Source organism: Anneissia japonica, unplaced genomic scaffold, assembly GCF_011630105.1.
Source record: "Anneissia japonica isolate Jap-2015-1 unplaced genomic scaffold, ASM1163010v1 scaffold2617_len527014_cov191, whole genome shotgun sequence".
Classification (NCBI taxonomy): domain Eukaryota; kingdom Metazoa; phylum Echinodermata; class Crinoidea; order Comatulida; family Comatulidae; genus Anneissia; species Anneissia japonica.
In genome coordinates this window covers 100,771-121,150 of record NW_022714155.1, presented here as the reverse complement: position 1 = coordinate 121,150, position 20,380 = coordinate 100,771, and the positions used below count along the sequence as shown (strand labels likewise).

Below are 20,380 nucleotides of genomic sequence, written 5' to 3'. Positions count from 1 at the left end.
ATATATGTATATATACATATATATACATATATATATGTATATATATATATGTATATATATGTATATATATATATATATGTATGTATGTATATAATGTACTGTATACTATATATAAATAACCAGGAAAAAAGGAATAATTTTGTACTAAATGTTGGACCGATTTATCGCCCTTCAACGTACCTGGTGATTCAATCGAATCACCAGGTACCACAGTTCGCACGCAATTGGTCCAGCTGTCAATCAACATTTGGGCGGGCCGACCATGATGCATGCACCACTGTGGGCTTAATGCTATACCGAATGTACTTTCTCTGTAAAATACCAGGGACTACAATCAATGAACGAATTTTCTGTTGTTTTCATCAAAATAACAGATGAAGTACACTTTTTTATAACACATTTTATAACAACACTGAGACTGAAAATTAAGAACAAAATAAGCATAAATTGAGGCTGAGGTAAAATGTCAAATAAGGTTTTTATTATCTTCTTAATATAAAAACAAAAACAAAAATCTTATCTGTCCTATGTACACTTGGTTTGAATATGTAATACCCTCTATAATACAGTACAGTATAATATACTGCATGCTGTACAATAATAATTTTCTATCTTTAAAATGTTTGTAAAAAAAAAGAACAAAATAATGAAAAAAAATGTGTAGTTGATTTTCGTTTTGTCTAAATTGTTTTTGATAAAAATATGTATTTAATTTTTTTATCGTGCTGCTATACACATATTTATGTATATAAGCTTTTTTGATTTAATAAAATACCAAGAGAAATGCAGTGCTTAGCAGAATACAGGCCCTCGCACATTCTTCTGCTCCTAACCTTACGATTTACAGTTAGCTGTGGTCCTATACAAACTCACACATAAAAACCATGACGAAGTAATTTGAGGTGTGGATATCCATGTATCTAACCACTACTAATGTCCTTAAAATTGACACAATATAATTACGCAATGTCTGTTAGAACGATTAATGAAATACGCCTAGAGCATATCCCGAGGTTTAAAACATTAAACAGCGACACTTCGCACGCGATCGGTCCGGCGGTTTGAGAATTAGGGCGGGGCCTAGGGGCCTACTAATGACACCGCCATGTTCGGAGACTCATGGTCAAATCACCTATTTATTGACAGTAGATGTCTGTATGTAAGTACAAATATGCACATGTAACGGTATGTATTTAGCTTATCCAATTCATAACGGAATATCTGTCTAAATTTCACATCAAAATGAAAAGTTTACGTTTGTTCATTTGATTTGATAAATATACCTGGCACCATACCACCATTTATATCTCAGGTGTTTTTTTTTGTACTATCCAGTATATTATTTAGCACTACTGTTCTATATAGGCCTGTATGTATATGTAGGCTTAGGGCAATAAACATATAGCCCTACATAATATATAAACGTGTTCTAATTCTATGTTATATCTGAATGTTTTGTGAGCGATATACAATATGTAATGACAATAAAATCTTAAGAAACACGGTAGCTTTCTCAAACAAAAGTATAGGACACTTGTTTGACCAATGAAATAAACTAATGCAGATCGAAAACATCAACACAAATAAAGCGCATGTATTACTAATATTTATAACATAAAACATAAAAAGCTAAAACCTTTCTTGCAATTATGTATAACCAGGGAACATTAAAATTACACTGTTCCCAGGTCTAACAGTTGAGAATTAGATAACTTTTTCATTCAATAATGATACCAAACCGGTAGATATTCTCAGATGTGTCGTATACAAGCTAGGTAATATGCCTATATTACTTATATAAAGCTATTTATAGACATAGGCCTGTATATGCCTATTTATGACATATATTGTAATATAGGCCTATAAGTACATACGCCTATTTATTCATATATTAATAGAGGCCAAAAAATAATATACGGTAATAAGCATATACAATAATTAGGTCTTTTGATATTTTAGTATATACTGATTCTCGAGACTATTAATCCCTGCAATGTGTTTAAGTTTAGATGGCCCTTTCCTTAGGCACGATAAAATAATTCAGCTATAGAAATATTTACGACGCCAGAAAACTTGACAAAATAAATAAAAAATAAACAAAAAACAGAAAACGTAGGGTATGCTTAGCATTCTGTAAACTGGCCGTTAACGCCCACACCAGTATCTGCGCGCAGGATGATTTATTGCTTCGTGAGCTGGTTTTAGCATTTCTCAAACTTTTCAGGTACAATGAACAATGTATTCTTTAGCCTGATATATTTTTACTTAATTAAGTATTATTGCTTAATTGTAATTACATTTTAATTAATTAATTAATTAATTAATTAGTATTTATCGTCATCATCAACATCCTTATTAATATAAATTATATTGTTGTCGAGTAACACTATTATTACCATTATACATGCGATCGACACCACATCATTATTTAATGTCAGTTATATTTTCATCTATGAGTTTTGTGCTTGCATGATAAATCATTATAATTAATTCCTACTAGTGATATTATATACACTTTAGTCCTAAATATGGATTTTAATACTCTTGATAAAGATTCTTAAAACTAAAGAAATGGCGTACAGTAAAACAATCTTTTACACTGATTTAAAATGCGAAGAATACAAAAAATAACCAATGATATGTTAAAAATGAATGTTTCGATAGATAGGCCTACGCGGTACTGTATATAAACTAGCAGTCGTTGTGGGCTAGAATTGTGGAAACGGGAAAGTAAACATAAAACGAGGTATATTCTGTACTCCAAACGCTATAATATGGTTTGCATTATTTTTGCGCCATTATAATACACTAGAAAATATAACTATTAGTGATAAAAAAATATTTATAATTCTTTATAAGTCTTTATATTTAACGAATATTTCGTTAATAACGAATACTTATTGGACATATTTATTAATTTGTAAGAACAAAATTTATTCTTTGCAGTATATACAACAAAAAAATTCGAGAACAAACCACTACTTGTAATAAAATTGTAACCAACTTAACTTTTCTTATACTTGACATTTCTATTTTATACTTGTCACCTGGTGACATCTATGACCTTCGTTCAATCTACGAAGTACGGGACTGTCAAAGCGCCCTCTACGTGTCACATTCTTGGCAAAAATTCGACCTATTTTTGGTAGAATTGATATGAACTTTGATCTGTGTGGAATTATGAATAATAACTAATGATTATTTTTATTTTCCGTACATTCGTTCGTATTTTACTGTTAGACATGTCTAAGCAAATAAAATTATAACTTTTATATCGATTTTATGTTTTTAAAATTTGTTGTTTGCACCAATATTTAGTTATCCATTTCCAGAATTAAAGATTCTAAACCAAAATAATTGTTTGAAATTGTTGTAAAAATATAATATTATTTAAGCTTCTGTTCATCAGCCATGTAGTCTTAAGTTAATTTTGTTAAGAAATGGGGAATTATAAGTATAACACTTACTGTATAAATACTTTATGGGCACATAATATGTTGTTTGTGTTATAATAATTATTGGCGAATAATGTTTACCGTACGATTCTTGTTTGCATTAATTGAAGCACATGCAATTATTTTCGAATTATAATTCAAACGTGTAGCTGTCAGATCTTGACAACGACAACAAAATGACAAATGTAATTACATTGCATTGTTATGAATGTGATGTGCTATACTACATTTTGATATTGAGTTTTAAACTTTGACCTACATAAACTTAGTAGCAATCAATATGAGTGGAAGTGTACTTGGATCACTTGAATTTTTAATTTTTTAAAAATGTTGTGTACTATTTCGGTTAGACGTACGGTTGCCTGACCATTATCAGGATTAATAGGGCATCTAATGAAGGAAAGATGAGGCTCTGCTTTTAGAAAGGACGTTATACCAACTACGGAACCAGTCATAAAACATGTCATAGCAAATTACTGTTTGTCGCTTGATCGTCAAGCACACTGGCCAATTCGATTCGACATATCGCAAATAGTAACGGATAGAGAAAATACACTTGGCTTATTAATTTTGTCGACAACTCGACACCTAAGTCCCCCGGGGTCGGGTTCTGTAACCTCCAGCGAGTGGGCTTTTCTTTACACTACTGATCAACCCCAGTCGTTCCTTATTAGAATCAATAACATTTTCTTTGTAGAATGTATGTTACGAATTAAAGCTCGTCTTAAGTGATAGTTCGTCAGGCCATGTTCAATGTTTTAACCCTAATAGATTCTTCAAAATAAAATTGTATGACAATCAGCTTTTTATTACTGGTGGTGTAATGTTGAGTTAAGAAAATCCGCTCGAACAAAACGGATGCGAATTGAAAACGTAACCCAGTTTAATGCGTTATTTTGTTGAGAGACATTGCATTTCAAAACTGATAATGTAGAGAGGCTGCAACGAATCAGTTTCATCCTTGCCCAATGCTATTTTGTTCTTTTCACACGATCAATTATTTTAATCATCAACTTATAATTCTTTGATAGCGTAAAAATTCCATTCAATATATTTATTATAATGAGGATATAATGAAAATTTTGATGATAATGGAAATAAAAGTTATTACAACGATAACGATGATCATGATACCGATAAAGATAAATGATTATGATAATGGCTATATGCCTAATTGAATAATTAGAAAATAAAATTAACCATGAGTAAATACGGTAATTAGATTATTAAATTATTTTATCAAAATGAAAGCAATAATATTTTTTCAACATACGGTAGTTATTATAATTAATTAACATGTTATAAACAAGGCTGAATCATTTTCCAGGAATATAGGCCTAAGTGATGAGAATCATGAATGAAAATACATGAATAATCATGGGTAAACATTACATTTAACATTTGCATAATGATGTAGGCCTATCATATTACAATAACTTAATAACTTACTCCACGCTCGAATAGCTGATGGTTTATCATCAACGAATAATCCACGAAATAATTATTATCACAACTTATACAAGGTGTCTGTTTTATGAAAAAAACATATTGTCACATTTAAACACAACATAATTGGTCTATCATATTAACATAATGTAGCACAATTATACCAGCATATAAATTGTTAACATTTTTATAAATGAAAAAATCATATTAAATAATTCACATTTTCATTCGAAGCTTTATATTTATTTTATATTTATTAATCCGTCCTTAATTGTAGCTTTAGAACCTTATAACTCATTTAAATAGGCCTATTACATGTCTATCAACATGTACGCAAGAATTGTGCTGAGAATTTTCAGTTATATGTCTGCATTCAATTCTTAAAATTTATTAACTTAATATTTAGCAGACATTCTATGTTTTGTGAACAGAGGCAATTGCCTAAATCATATTACTTAACTCGAGGTGTACCGTACTTAAGTATGTCGGAGGCTTGACACCTCGATTTCATGTTATTTTATAGCAATAAATCACGAAGAACTTACGAAGAAGTCCATAAATCTAGCAGTGTGTAACATGAGGACTGTTTAGGTTATAAATATTATACGTAGGCTTATTTATCGAAAGATTGTTTTAAATACACCGGGAATTTACGTCTTCAAAGTAGAGAATCCGAAGAGAGTCACACAATTGTTCTCCTGTTGTGTGAGCGTTATTGACACTATCTTGCGTGATGATGCATTCGCGCGACATTGTGTCGACGAGTTTCACTAAAAACTGCGCTCACGTGGGAAGTACAGCACACCCACTAGTACGCTGCTACAGGGGTTTATGAATAATTCTTTAAATTTCGTTATTCTCATTCCTATGTACTATTCTTCTTGAGGATAATTACAAAGAAATGTAAATCCGACAAAAATAATTTTAAAAATTGTAAGGACAAACTAGGCCTATTTTTGGGTAGTCCTACTAAGAAATGTTCAATTTAACCGGTAGATAAAATATGCCCTAATTTAATATATATTTACGATCTGAGTTATGTTTTTCCTTCAAGATTATTAACAATATTTCAAATCGATCATAATTAGCCTATAGATAAACCTTTTCCCCTGAAAATTATGTGCGTTAAAATACGGTATACAATTTTCGTGGTCACAACGTAAACAGAAAAATGGGTAATCGCATCACTTCAGCTGGTAATGCAATTATACGTTTAATTAATTAAAAAAACAGATTGTTTGCATCTATCTTTACACTGAATACACGTTTCAGCGCTACTTCAACATTAATTGGCACATTGAACCACACGCTCGTTGAACTTACTTAACCTCTGTCGGTTTCCAAATGATGGCGCCTCGACGGACGTACTTGGACCTCAGGTGGCTGCTGCGAAGACGTAACTCTGGGTGAAAGTCCCTCACAGATTTGTGAGTATAGGCTAAGGTTGCAAGGAGCAGGGTCTGACTCACCATCTCAACGTAGTTGATCTTAATTACAACTAGCATATCCCCACCATGCTTTTTAATAATCTGAAGGCGCCTCCTCCGATACTGGAAAATCAATTCTTGTTAGCTTTGATTTAGGCAAAATTTATGTAAAATCATTTCACAAAGCAGAAATGCAACCCAGCAAGGAGGTATTAAATACATTTTATTTAATACGTCCTTGAACCCAGTAATCCACGTTAGTGCGTCAAAACCAAAAAGTAATTTAGAATAAAAAGGGGGCTAAGACACGCCTCAACTACACAAAAACATATAGGTCTATTTCCTTTTAGTCGTTTCAAGTTTGCTGTTAGGTCAGCAAAGTTCTAGCAATACTTGTCATGTGTCTACTGTATTTAGGATATTTTACAGGACCGCTCACCCGTATACTGCTCACCCGTATACTGTTAACCACATGGCATTTCATTTCAACGGAATTAAAAGCAACCCTTAAGAAGACCCAGAAAAGATAGTCCATATCGACATGTACTATTCAATTAATCCAAATGTCAACTATTTTAAGGATCCATGAAATTCTTTCCATAAGGAAGGCCCTATGCGTACCCAATTTGGAAATGGAAAATGATTCCAGCATGTGCATGGTACAGAATGACATTTTGTACAACCCCACTTAAGCTTGTGAAGTGAACCAAGGCTGGATCAAGGCTGGATCTTCATAACATTAGGAAGATTAAATGTTCCTAATGTTATGAAAAAGTTTTTAAAGCAAGTTTTACAATTTCAGTAAAATGAACGAAGTTGGTACAGGTATAGGATAGTACGCAACTTTACACGCACAAAATAACTAATTTGATTAATTGACAGGTTGACAAGACTTGATGATTGGGTTTTAGTGGAACGCTGTATTGTTGGATCTAATGGAATACTTCCACGTTTTATTTTCATTTTTATTCGTGCACTAAAGTGTAATTGAGATTTTACCTCAATGTTGAAGTTGATTTATACTTGCTACAAGCGGGTTTGACACCTTTAGATGCTTTCTCATCCAAGCAAAATGGAACCAGTTGAGCCTGCATACAGTACCGTATATCCTATATTTGAAAAATAGGCCTATAATTATTTTCTTTATCATATTTGATTAATGTTCCTCTGCTACAATATAAAGTAGTTAAACTATTGCAGATTAATCCGACTTCTCGAACATGAACTTACAAACAGCTTCTAGTTCAATAACAATTTTCTAATTATTTTCTTTTGCTACACAATATCTTTCTTCACATAGTGGTTTTAATTATTCTTATTATTGAGGAATAAGAGCCTATTTCAAACAAAATAACATGTTTTGTGAAGCAATAACTGATTGTGTTGGGTCACGTAGACTGCATGTCTTGAAACTATCGACACCCATTAGGCCTAGATGAAACGTGACACCAAAAAAATGGGGGCATTAAAGCAGTGGCCCGCTTAACCCCCTTATAAGGGGGTAAGTCATAGATTGTTGGTGCAGAGTGTGAAACGCACATTCGGGTCCAATCAAAATCATCGTCACAAACGTGTCACCAAACGACAAAAACTGGAGGCAACCGACTTTATATCGATGCACTGGGGAGAGATGGCTTCGATTTCTCTGGCCAAAGATCCTGTGTTGCAACCCACTTATCTAGCGCCTCCATCATTCCGATGACAGAGATAGTTATGTGTGAATTTAGCAATAGTCTGTACAGAACGTGAGAGTTTCTAACCCTCGAGTTTATCATAACCAATTGACTGTGCGTCACTGCGAGGTGTTTCAGCCAGTGTTAATGAATAAACTTTGAGATGTAAAATAGACCTACACAAATTCTGACCATCCTCATCCTCATGTTATATAGACAAACAACATTAAAGATGTAACAAATTTTCATTATATATAATATTTGTAAAATGGAAATTCTACCAACCACACTTTAAGAACAAAAATTTATGAATAGATATTTATTGTCATTTTCGTTATATTACAGTTATTATACCTTTATTGTCATGTAGTGTATACAACAACAACAATGACAATTATAATGATGATAATGCGTTATTTCATTTGATTTTATTTATTTTGTCAATCTAAAAATAAATAAATAAAACAGTTAAACAAAGAATTGTAATGATAATTATGTTAATAATAACTTATTAAAACGTTGCTATTTTGTTATAAAGAACCGTCTAAAACAATACTCTTGGCGTATGCCTTTATGGCTATTGTGTCATTACACTACGGACTTATACAGGCATTCAACCGCACTTCCAAAAAAAATTCAAATACAGGAGAAATTATTTTAAATGACATATTACATTTGTCATTGAGTAGGATTATTCTGTTTGTTTTTAGTCTATATAAAACTTAATTGATCCCAGCGCTTCTTGACGTCCCCCATTCCGATCAAAAATTAAGAAAGTAATTCGAGTCGCAATTGACAGGGTAATGATCTTGTACATCGGTCCGCATAACCTCACCCCTAACGAATCAAGATTATATTAAGCTAACTGTTCACTTTAATCATAATTGAATTAGGACCATGTTTTACATACGTTTACAATGATAACAAGCACAAAGACCGGACGAAACCACTGACCGACTAACTACTTCCCCCGAACTTCAACCCCATGCTATTTAGATCATACAACGCAATGACCCTTCGTATTAGGATAAGTGAACTATTTTTTTTTGCTATTAACCTGACCACTAATTTACTGTGAAGTTTTTTCTGTGGTAGATTACGAAGGAGCGTGTCATAATGACGTAAGACCGATGCTCTTGAAAGTGAAAACACGCGTTCGGTTTGAACAAGTTTCTCTCTAGTCGAGGAAGTATTAAAAGTATGAAGGTGATAAAATGATTGAAGCACCGACATACATGCCTTGTGGGAATACAGGAGGGGATCAGAGTGTGCGCAGTCGGGTTTGCGCAGTTGTGTTAATGTTTATGTTATATTTTCCTTTGTTTATCTAAGGCAAATGTTTTCCCTTTAATTTTTCAGACGGATGTTCCCAACTTTTCAAATTAAGATGAGTGGAATGGACCCAATGGCTGAATATATACTTCTCATGGATTTTGTACCTGTAAGATAAACAATATTAAATTTATCGTCAATTTTCTCTCATTAGTTTTTTTGTTTTGTTTTGTATTTTGTTTTTTTTTGTATCTTATTGTGATACTGCTGAAGATAATACTAATAGGGCGGCATGCATTTTCAAATGGTTGAAGAAGAGGTAGGCATAAAGCAATGTACCGGTATCTGGCAACCAGGTACACAAAACTGTACAGTGAATATCTCAATATAAACGAAGATAATGTATTACCGTATATAATGGCTGATTAATTAAAAAAAAAATATACTTGTAATAATACCAACAACACCATTAATAATAGCCCTTGTATAAATAGAAATAGCAATGATGATAAATAAATAAAAATAATATAAATACAAATAATATTTAAAAACAATAATACTGTAATAATATCAACAAAAGTAATAATAATATAAAAATAGTACTGAAATAACAATGTACCACTAATAATAATAATAATAATGCTGTAATATAATAATGATAATAATTTAATATTAATTTTAATAACAATAATATTAATAGGCAACTATATTTATTAATAACATTAAACTAATATGTTGCTTAGGTTAGTTTATTTTGTAAAATCACATATAATAAATGTTTTGTGTTCAAATACCATAGGTCATCAGTCTGACTCAAAGACAATGACCGATTGAATAATACAAATGGGCTACTCATCGTTACCATGGTGATCGATACACGGCTACTGACCTATTATTAGTCATCATCCGTTGGCTCCCCCTGTTACTATTAATTTTTATAAGTCTCAATATTGTGATAATATTTATTAATAATGTTACTGACACATTAGTCGCGATTTAGCAATGTTTATATAGCATTACCCACTAGCATCCGCTGTCTGGGTTTTGTCTTTATTAGTGACTTGGGCGGCTGTCCGCACTGTGTTGTTCTGGGTGATGATTATTTTCTATTTGTCATTCAGCGGCGATATCTTGGCCAATAAATCAAACCATAACATTACATTAGGTTTGTATAAAAAGTAACAAACGAGGATTCTCGTGGGTTTACTGCACGACAAAGCTAATAACACAAACACAGTCAGCACTCGTTGCGGCATAGCCGAAGTGTCCATCGTAGGCCTACATTATACGAAGCACAAGTGTTAATAATGTTCACACTCATGCAACAAACCTATACTTATATCTGTACACATGGACGGTACGCGTGCGCACTCTCAAAGTCATTCTATCTGGCCTTGCATACTACAGACCCCTCCAACTTAAGGCCACCTCCAATTAAAGACCACTTTTCTCTGGTTCCATTTTAACAAATGTATTATATAAGTGTCGTATGTGCCTATAAGCGTGCAAAAATATATAATATAATATATAAAATATAATTTAAGCACCCTCTAGTGACGCATACCTTTACTTCCCTCTCTTAATTCTTCATACCTAATAAAATAGTTTGTCCTCATACTTATATTGGACTTGATGGCGATTCCTAGAACCCGTTTAGTTTATTTTGAAACGATAACCACATGCTCAACTGCTTTTGTATTCCTATTATTCACAATTAATCTTTTCCGATATGACTATCGGCTTAATGAATATAGTCTAGTCAGATAAACTTAGGCCTATATATTGTTATATTTTTTATATACTTTTGTATATTTTTCTTTATACAGTAATTACTGCTGGGTGATCAATTTAATATGTTGTTTAGGAACTTTGCAGACTTCGATAGCAAACCGGCACGTACAATCGGTCAAAATGGTTTGTTTGAATAGACCTAATTATTATTTCTGCTCTGACAAGCACCACAAATATCCTAGCTTTAACTTCTGTTTACTACTTCCTCGGTTGGCAAAGCTAGCAAAGTCGCTCGATAAAAATGATTGCAAACACAAAGCCGCGTGTGACCCACACTGCTGGTTATTGGGTAAAATAAGGGGCGTGAAGATAAATCAAACAATATAATACACAGTCCCATGCGTTCTAGTTGTCGCACGAAAAAATTTGGTTGAATGGTTATCGCGCGTGACCAAATTATAATACGGCACGCGCAGCAGAACCACAACCAATCATAGGATATAATGCTCAGGGTGTTTAAAATTGAACAAACAAAATTCACATTCTTGGAGATACAATATTTGAATGTTTCTAAGACAGAAATCATGATTGATTTATCGATATTTATAAAACTGGAGAATTATGTCTCCCTGTGTCACCATCTTTGTACCAATTCAGGTGCATCACGTAAATTAAATTTGCTCTCGACTGCCGTAAACGTCGCTGCCCATTCGTACTATTCATGTACCAATCCATCCATATCAGACGTTTCACTTTGCCTGCATAATTATAAAGTACAACTTAACTTCGAACTGACACAAGAAAAAAAAACAAAAACAAAAAAAAACACCATAAATGTAGGCCTATTTAGAGTTTTCATTATTACTTTGATAAATCGGATGAACACTTACATAGTGTGAACAAAAGTGACTTAACCGAGATTTTATGAAAGGATCGAAGAGGATGGACGTAGAGAACCGGGAGGGTCACATTACAGAAAATAAATTTTTATTTGTTGCAAAACTGTTTGCTCACGTGTCACGATATACTCAGGTTGATACCCAGGAGAATAAAACATTAAATTTTGCTATCAAATTCGAATTTTATTCCTTTTTCAGGACATTTATTGCATTGGAGCGGTGATGGAATTATATTTGACATTTTTATCACATTAAGATGGGGTTAAATCTCTATGTAGATTTAAACACAATAAAGTCTTTATTGAAGTTCATATGGGGTAGATTTTTAGACCTAAGGGAATACAATAGATGTTCGTTGCAAATACCATTGATAATAATATTTGGGCCTATTTCCTGTGTCTCTTTATGTACGAAAATGTACACGATATTGGTTTTCCCATTCAAAAACCCAGTTCATCCTGTAGATGCTTGCCCGGTAACTTACACACTTCCGAATAATAGTGTTGGATCCAAACTGAAATAGTTTTCAATAAATCCAAAGTCTTGCATTACTAAAAGTAGCAAAACCATGTGGGCTGACCAAGCTGATATTATAGCAATTGACCGATAGGCCTATTAAGAGATTTATGTGTGCAAGAGATGATACCAATAATTGTTTTCTCGTTATTTTATTCAGGTGGATGATAAACGTTACAGGTACGCCTTCCACAGTTCAAGTTGGTTGGTGGCCGGTAAGGCTGACCCGGAGATGCCAGGCCGCATCCACGTTCACCCCGACTCTCCGGCAAGGGGAGCCATGTGGATGAAGCAGATCGTATCGTTCGATAAACTCAAGCTAACAAACAATCTCATGGACGATAACGGTCATGTAAGTAGCCCTCCACACACTAATCAATAGATAGGCCTATGGCTCAGCTAGCCCTAGGCTATATGCACAACCCTCCATACATATCCTCCTATAGGCCCATATATATGTATATATATATATATATATATATTTATATAGGCCTAGTAATAATAATGTTATGTTCCTATTCGAACACTACATATACTATTCATCTAGAGGTGTTTACATTGCGTTCACGGTGTTACGCAGCAATCTAAATATTATATTGGCCTAAATATCTATAGGCCTATATGAAAAAAATAAAGACTACAAGCGTTGACAAAGACTACAGGAGTAACCGAAATAATCGCTTCAATAAATTTTAGCATAATATATTATATTATATTATATTATAATATAAAATAATAATATATAATAATAATATAATATATATATAATATATTATATATAGGCCTATATATAATATATATATACATATACATATATATAGGCCTATATCAATTTCATTTTAATTTACAATTACGTACGGAACAGCACTAGTGTTTAAGCAAAACCAACAAGATAATAATCTCATAAATAATTACCAATTGATAGGCCTTGTTAACAGCCCTAATAATTGGTACTGTTAATAATAGTATCAATATGCCTGCTTTTGTTTGTTCACTATTTACTGTAGGCCCTATATCGTAAATAACTTTCTCGCACGTTCTAAGACACGAATTGAACCGCACTGTATTTAATACTAGTATTAGTCAATTTTTTCATGCAGGACTCTCGGAAGTACTGAAAACCATGTCACAACAATTTATGAGTAGACTGTAGACGATTGTCTTCTCTTCCTCTAAAAATTTTAATAAAAAAAATCTTCGGTACACAAAATATATTTTTAAAACTGGGTTCCATCACAACGTCATAAATTTATAGAGAAAGGCTGATGAAAGACTCAGTTTACGGAAGACTAACAGATGTTTCATTGATCTGAATTACTGTTGTTTATTATACAAGGCACACAGTCGAACGCTGGGTGGGATCTGTAAGCCAAATAAAAATGTTTTCTACAATCTGGAAGTCCCTGGTGTGGGTATAATTTGTTTCTTGTATATTAGATTATATTCGGGTGGTTGTTCCGTTCTACAAGGGTCGGCCGCCAGCCTGGACTTAAGTCAATAAGTGCGTGCGTGTGAACATGAGTTTATGATTGGTGAGATTTTCAGAAGCTATCGTTCCACAATTGGATTTAATTTTCGAAGTTCAATGTCGAAGCTTCCCACATCATTTTTGGCCTCGTGGGTGCTAATCTAGTGCGCGTTATATATCATGGCAAGCACTTTTTGACAAGTAACGTCCCGGCGATTGAGCCCTGTCATTAGTAGAAGTAAAACCCGGCTAGGCCTAGAGATCAGGCTGGCTGAATTCCCCAATGCTGTATATAGCTCCACCCAACCACATCAATTAGGACACATTGCATTAAAGTCAATTCATAACTTTGTTTTATAATGACAAAGAGCCGAATGAACGCGGGAAGCCTTTGTTTTGATCTGTGATTTATTGACGACGATTTAGAATATGAATCGTTAGTGCACTGCACTCTATTCCCATTATAACCTTACCAGTAATGTGTCCTACATTCTCCTAGGTTTTATACCTTTTTTTTAAACGCACAGGTCGCATCCTAACTATGGTAAACATGAGTTTGACAGATATTTTTGTGAAATGTAGCTTAGACTATAATATGTAACGTAATGTGAAAAGGCGCGATACGAGAATTTATTATCGTTGTTCAGATGATGATGATGCAGGTCTGCTACTGCTAATGATGATGATGGTGGTTATGATGATGATGATTGTGATGAAGGTGATGACGACGACTAAGAGGATGATGGTGATCATGATAGTGATGATGATGATGTTGATGATGATAATGATGACGTCAATGAGGATGAAGACGATGATGGTGATGATGACGATGATAGTGATGATGAACGATGTAGGAGCTTATGTCGTACTACTGCTAACGATGAAGATGGAAGTAGTGATAATGGTGAGATCGATGAAGATGATGATTATGATGACGGGTTCTGATGATAATGGTGATGATGATTATGATGATGACGACGATGATGACCATAATGATGCTACTCGTATTAGGGCTGTAATTATTTGTTCTGTTACTATTCATGTTATTACTATAATTATACGCATATTATTATCGCGGGTTACAAACTCAGTATACGAATTAGAGTAACGTAATAACTGAATGTTCACTTTGAAACCGTTTGATAGGTGTTTACGTCATCCAATCTCATTATCTTGACTTTTCAAAACAGTAGTCACTTATGTGTGAATATAAACGCATTGTTTGGTCTATACTTAGATTCATTTTATAATCTATTCAATACTAATTAATTATAATACAATGTAATTTTTATAATTTAATAATAATAATAATTATTATTATTATTACTATTATTATTACTATTATTATCATCATTATGTTACTAACACCTACCTTAAGGGGAACTTAGACAATGGAGAAATTAGAGAACAATAAAAAAGACGTTAAGTGGAAAATAACATGACGTTAAGGGGAAAAAACACAAAAGATATTCCTTTTAAGTCTGACTTATTATTATTATTATTATTATTATTATTATTATTATTATTATTATTATTATTATTATTGTTATTACTATTAAAGCACATGTTATTATTATTATTATTATTATTATTGTTATTACCATTATTATTATTAGGCCTATTATTATTATTATTTTTATTTTTATAATTCAAATACATTTATACTACGCTGACTGAAATACACATACAATGAGAAAATTAAATCTAAGTCTGTTGTTTTCTTTTCAGTCAATGTAACTTTAATGGAATAGAATTTATCTCTTTCCTAACTTTTCCTAACTTATTTATATTGAAAATAATATGCTAATCAATTATGATAACGAGATGCACTGATTAGAAGTACGGTACACATGTTTAATTTAAAATCGTATCTTTTTCATTATAGATAATTCTGAATTCAATGCATAGATATCAACCTCGTTTTCATGTTGTCCATGTGAGCGGGAAGAAAGATTTTGACGCGGAACCTGAAAGGGACTTTAAAACATTCATATTTGCGGAAACGCAGTTTACAGCCGTGACGGCATACCAAAACCATCGGGTAAGTTCCCATAACATTTGATATTTTTAATATAGGCCTAACATTTTATTGGTTTACTTTCATGATTTTTTTTGCCTAAAGTATGAAGGTGTAATGATGTTGTAGGTACTTTTTAATTATATTTTAATTCAACTTTAGGCACAAGACAAACATAAAATGTTCTACATATAGGTCTCATCGTGAGGCTTGTGAGAACCTTTTAACATTATTGTCATTTTATAAATTTATTTTAAATCAATCAATCAATCAATCAATCAAGGAAATATTTAAATTTGTGTGGAAATTAATAGGCTATGACTACTTTTCAGAAGAATGAATAAATGAATGAACGAACGAATATGCTTATATAAATACATAAGTAAATCAATCAATTAATCAATCAATCAATCAATCAATCAAATGAATATTAAAATTTGTACGGAAAATAATATACCTACTTTACAGAATAGTGAATGAATAAATGAACGAAAGAACGAATATGCCTATATAAATATATAAGTATAAATATATAATTTACTTCATTAATTAGTCCTATAAATAGGTAGAAAATAACAAGCTGTCAAATTTATATCTGTCTGTCGTTTATTGTTTTTTTTTTTTACTAATACGTATTAAATTGACAGAAAACATGTTTGTCACTGCCGTTTGTGATTCATTCAATTGGTTTGTCATACAATCTGTCATCCTTAAAACGTGATGGTCAAGAAAAGGACAGTAGAATCTAACGCCGGCAATATAAAGGTGTTAACTGATCGATTAGCTAGGATTTGCCGCGTGGTCTACAAAGATCCATTTACAATTTCGACTCAATTTTCTAACACATAACGTGTGTAACTGGGTCACTATATCCGCATCCTTAGTCGGGCTATTTCTAGGCCAAAGGAAAGCATACGTGCTTTGGTGCCTAAGTCCGATGACTAAGGGGGGATAAGGACCGCTTATTCTACGCCAGACTGGACCGGAATTTCTGGAAAATTGGAGAATAATCATCAAATTTAGATAGAACCCGATGACCGATCTCCACGGTGTGTTACATGTTGGAAAGATAGGATTATTTCATGTCGATCGTGCATCCACGGTTTCTTTTGTCATCACCCAAAATCAAAGCGTGAATCTCAAACAACTTTTCTGATGAAAAACAAGAATTATATTTTGACCTAGTTATTAAATTTAGGCTATTTGACTGCCATCCAAGAAAACATGAATATCACTGACGGAGGCTAAATGAATGAATGAATTAATGAATGAACTATTGTTGGCACTTGTGAGAAAAAAACATCAACAATGAGAAGGATATTTACTGGGCCTAGTTGGATCAAATATTAAAAATCAGGTCACTTTGGCTACTGATATAGAGACCTTTTGAACTAGTTCTCGCAGAGACTGTAGGCTTGTGTAATCAGAGATTCTTTACATTGGAGACAGAGACGATGGGAACTATTTCACTTCAACATATCAAAATTCCAGAATCATTCCCATGAATAATTAGGCCTGGCATAAATGTGGAATATTAACAATGAGATAAAATTCCTTTCTTTTTTATAGTTGTTCGAAACCATTTATAATTTTAATATATCATTCACAATTGCCCATCGCGTACTATTAATTATTATTTCTTTTATCATTTAATCATAGGGAAAAAAGACAAACATTTGTTAAACATAAAACATGAAGAACAAATGGCGTTGACTGCTTGTATATTGGTCGTGACAAATCTTCTAGAGTAACCGGATTGTTATAATTTAATCTCATTCAATTCAAATTACTAATTCTATATATTTAAAATTGATATTAATAAATACATATGTTTAATATATAATTGGCAAGATAACAAACGGACTTAACAGTATGTTGTTTGTCGTGAACATTTTTCGAATATGGTAACAATAAATGTTAATATTTGGTGAATTATAAAAAGCCATACTGTGATACATTATTAATGAGATCACATTAGCCGAAGCCTCCATGGTATAAATAAGTGAATGATTTGCATATTACGGGCCAGAGTGCCTATTGTGCATCACATCCAATTGGACCAGAGGTCCTAGTAATAACTTACACAGTGATAGTTATTGCTTGTATGTATAGTAGGGCTATTATTAACCTATTGATCATGACTTTCACTAGTTTAGGTATCTTTAGATGGTTAGCTTAATCAGACTTAATCTTATTTAATCCGAATCTCATTTAATAATATTCTTCACAAGGGCATGGCGTTATGTGAAGGTTAATATTTAATTGCATACACTGTCATGGCCAACGGTAATAGCATTTTTTGTAGTTTATAATAATTGCTTATTCACTCCAATTATTCATCTAAAATGCACTCGTCCTTGCGATACTTGTGATCAAATAAAGCCAGAAATTAAAAGAATAGGCCTAACAATTAAAAAATGTCCTTGTACACATGACAAAACCAATTTAAACAAATCTCATATTTTAATGACGATCTTATTAACTACCATAACTGACAGCAGACAAAGATTTGACCCTAATTAATTCTAATTTGCTTTTTAAATGACTGATATGGCAATGATGTTTCCCTTCGGGATATTCCCCGTTGAACATAAGCAATAATACTGCACTTAGTGACAGACACAATCTAAAATTACTGTTAACGTGTTAGGTACGGGAATATTAAAAGCCAACATATTATCAAGGTGATGTTTCTAGCACTTTGAGCGATCGAATGTGTATAAGAAATTACTCGACTTATGAGGGCTGAATAATTAACCATTCTGGAAAATGTAGGTCCCGAGACGTGTTACGTAGAAGATGATAGTGAGTCTTGGGGATATAATTAATTATTCAATAATGTTATATTTACGACATTAATAGAATAATTGTTAATTATTCAATAATATTTCAATGGTGGCTCTCACTGTAAGCAAAATTCAATTTAACAAACATTAAGGCCTATTTTTGAAAACTGAGAGCAGTTAATTATAATAACTTAACGAAGTACAAAATAAGCTGTCATTCAACAGGAAATTTATATTCGAAATCGTATTTAAATAAATTAAATAATTATGAGAGTTATACAAATTTTTCAAATTATATTGCATATATAACTAACAATGACTATATCAAATTGAAGATGTGTATAAGGTACCGTACCAAAAACAAAAATTAAAAAAACATATTGCTAATAGATAAACTTTAAGCTGCTATAAAATAAAAATTATTTATAGACAAAGGAATGAGACAAGAAGTATCGAGTTTTTTTTAACATAAAAAAGTTTTAAGGACGTGGAACATACAATTCATTTTGACTCGTATCTAAATAACATGTTTTCAAAAGAGGAGATGGGGAAACACTGTGATTGACAGACGATAGACAAAGTATGAACACTAACTTTCATAAATTATATATATTCCAATGTCAACATTGACTTGAGAAAAAGATATGAGAAAAATTCAGTAGTACAAGGAACAGATTTTCGTTTTAATATGTGCAGCAACATTTCCACAAATTGTAAAGAAGAATTAATAGAGTAAAGGTATAATCGTTTCAGACACAATCTCTACTTGATATCTCAACTAAGAAATTATGAACTAGGACGTGTGGATCATATTTATCGCCTCTAATAATCAGCCTGGCGCTCATAATCAATCATAAATAGAGGCCTATTATGTGTGAGAATTTTCACAACCGAAACCCAATTAAAAATATATGTAGATGTCGTACAATTGGCGTGATTTATCTATGGGATATGAAGCGTTACCGAGTGTAATTACCAGGAGCGTTAGTTCCACAGCAGATAGTAAAAAACATAGAACCTTACGAGTGAGATATCAGCAATTGCTGTATGCTTAATGGTAACTACTACATATAAGTGAACTCTATTAAATTTTAATGATATATTTTACGAATGTACGTGAAGAAAAATTAAGAACTAGTTGTCACGACTGGTGTGGATTATATTATTTATGTCTTTATAATTAACTTACGTTATAGCTTTATTATTTGGGAAATTATCCGAGATGTTATGTCCAGTTGTAGATAGACAGGCTTTCATGGCAAGATTTTACTTCGATATAAGTAACCTGACACGCGATATAGGCCTAGGTCACGTGATTGCAAAAATCCAACAGAATGTGATAATTGCTCTGTTTTAAATTACGCAAACAAATGCTGGTGGAAAATAATTATGTTGATTGGAGACAAGATTGAATGTAATAAATACAATGATCTCAAGAGCTTAAGCCGTAGGCCTTTTATTAGCTTCTACATAATGACGTCATCACGCCGTGTCACATGATTTTAAACGACAAATCCCCAATTAATCCAATAGGCCCAGTGCAAATTTCGTTGTTTGCTGACTAATGCAAATCCATGTGATTAAATAATTGTCTGATATCGCCTACATAATTCTAGGCAATACTATTACTACTTCAACGTTCGTTAATATATATATATATATATATATATATATATATATATATATATAT

General features: G+C 32.4%; 1 protein-coding gene across 2 annotated transcripts in view; it reads left to right on the top strand.

The window, feature by feature from the left end:
• The window catches only part of LOC117108884 (T-box transcription factor TBX1-B-like), a 47,884-nt gene that overhangs the window by 22,353 nt on the left and 5,151 nt on the right, over nucleotides 1-20,380 (top strand). For both annotated transcript variants that reach the window (XM_033251054.1, XM_033251053.1), the window contains exons 3-5: nucleotides 9,361-9,442; nucleotides 12,580-12,771; nucleotides 15,773-15,928. In XM_033251054.1, coding sequence (XP_033106945.1) covers nucleotides 9,361-9,442; nucleotides 12,580-12,771; nucleotides 15,773-15,928 — 430 coding nt within the window. The remainder of the gene's footprint in view (nucleotides 1-9,360; nucleotides 9,443-12,579; nucleotides 12,772-15,772; nucleotides 15,929-20,380) is intronic.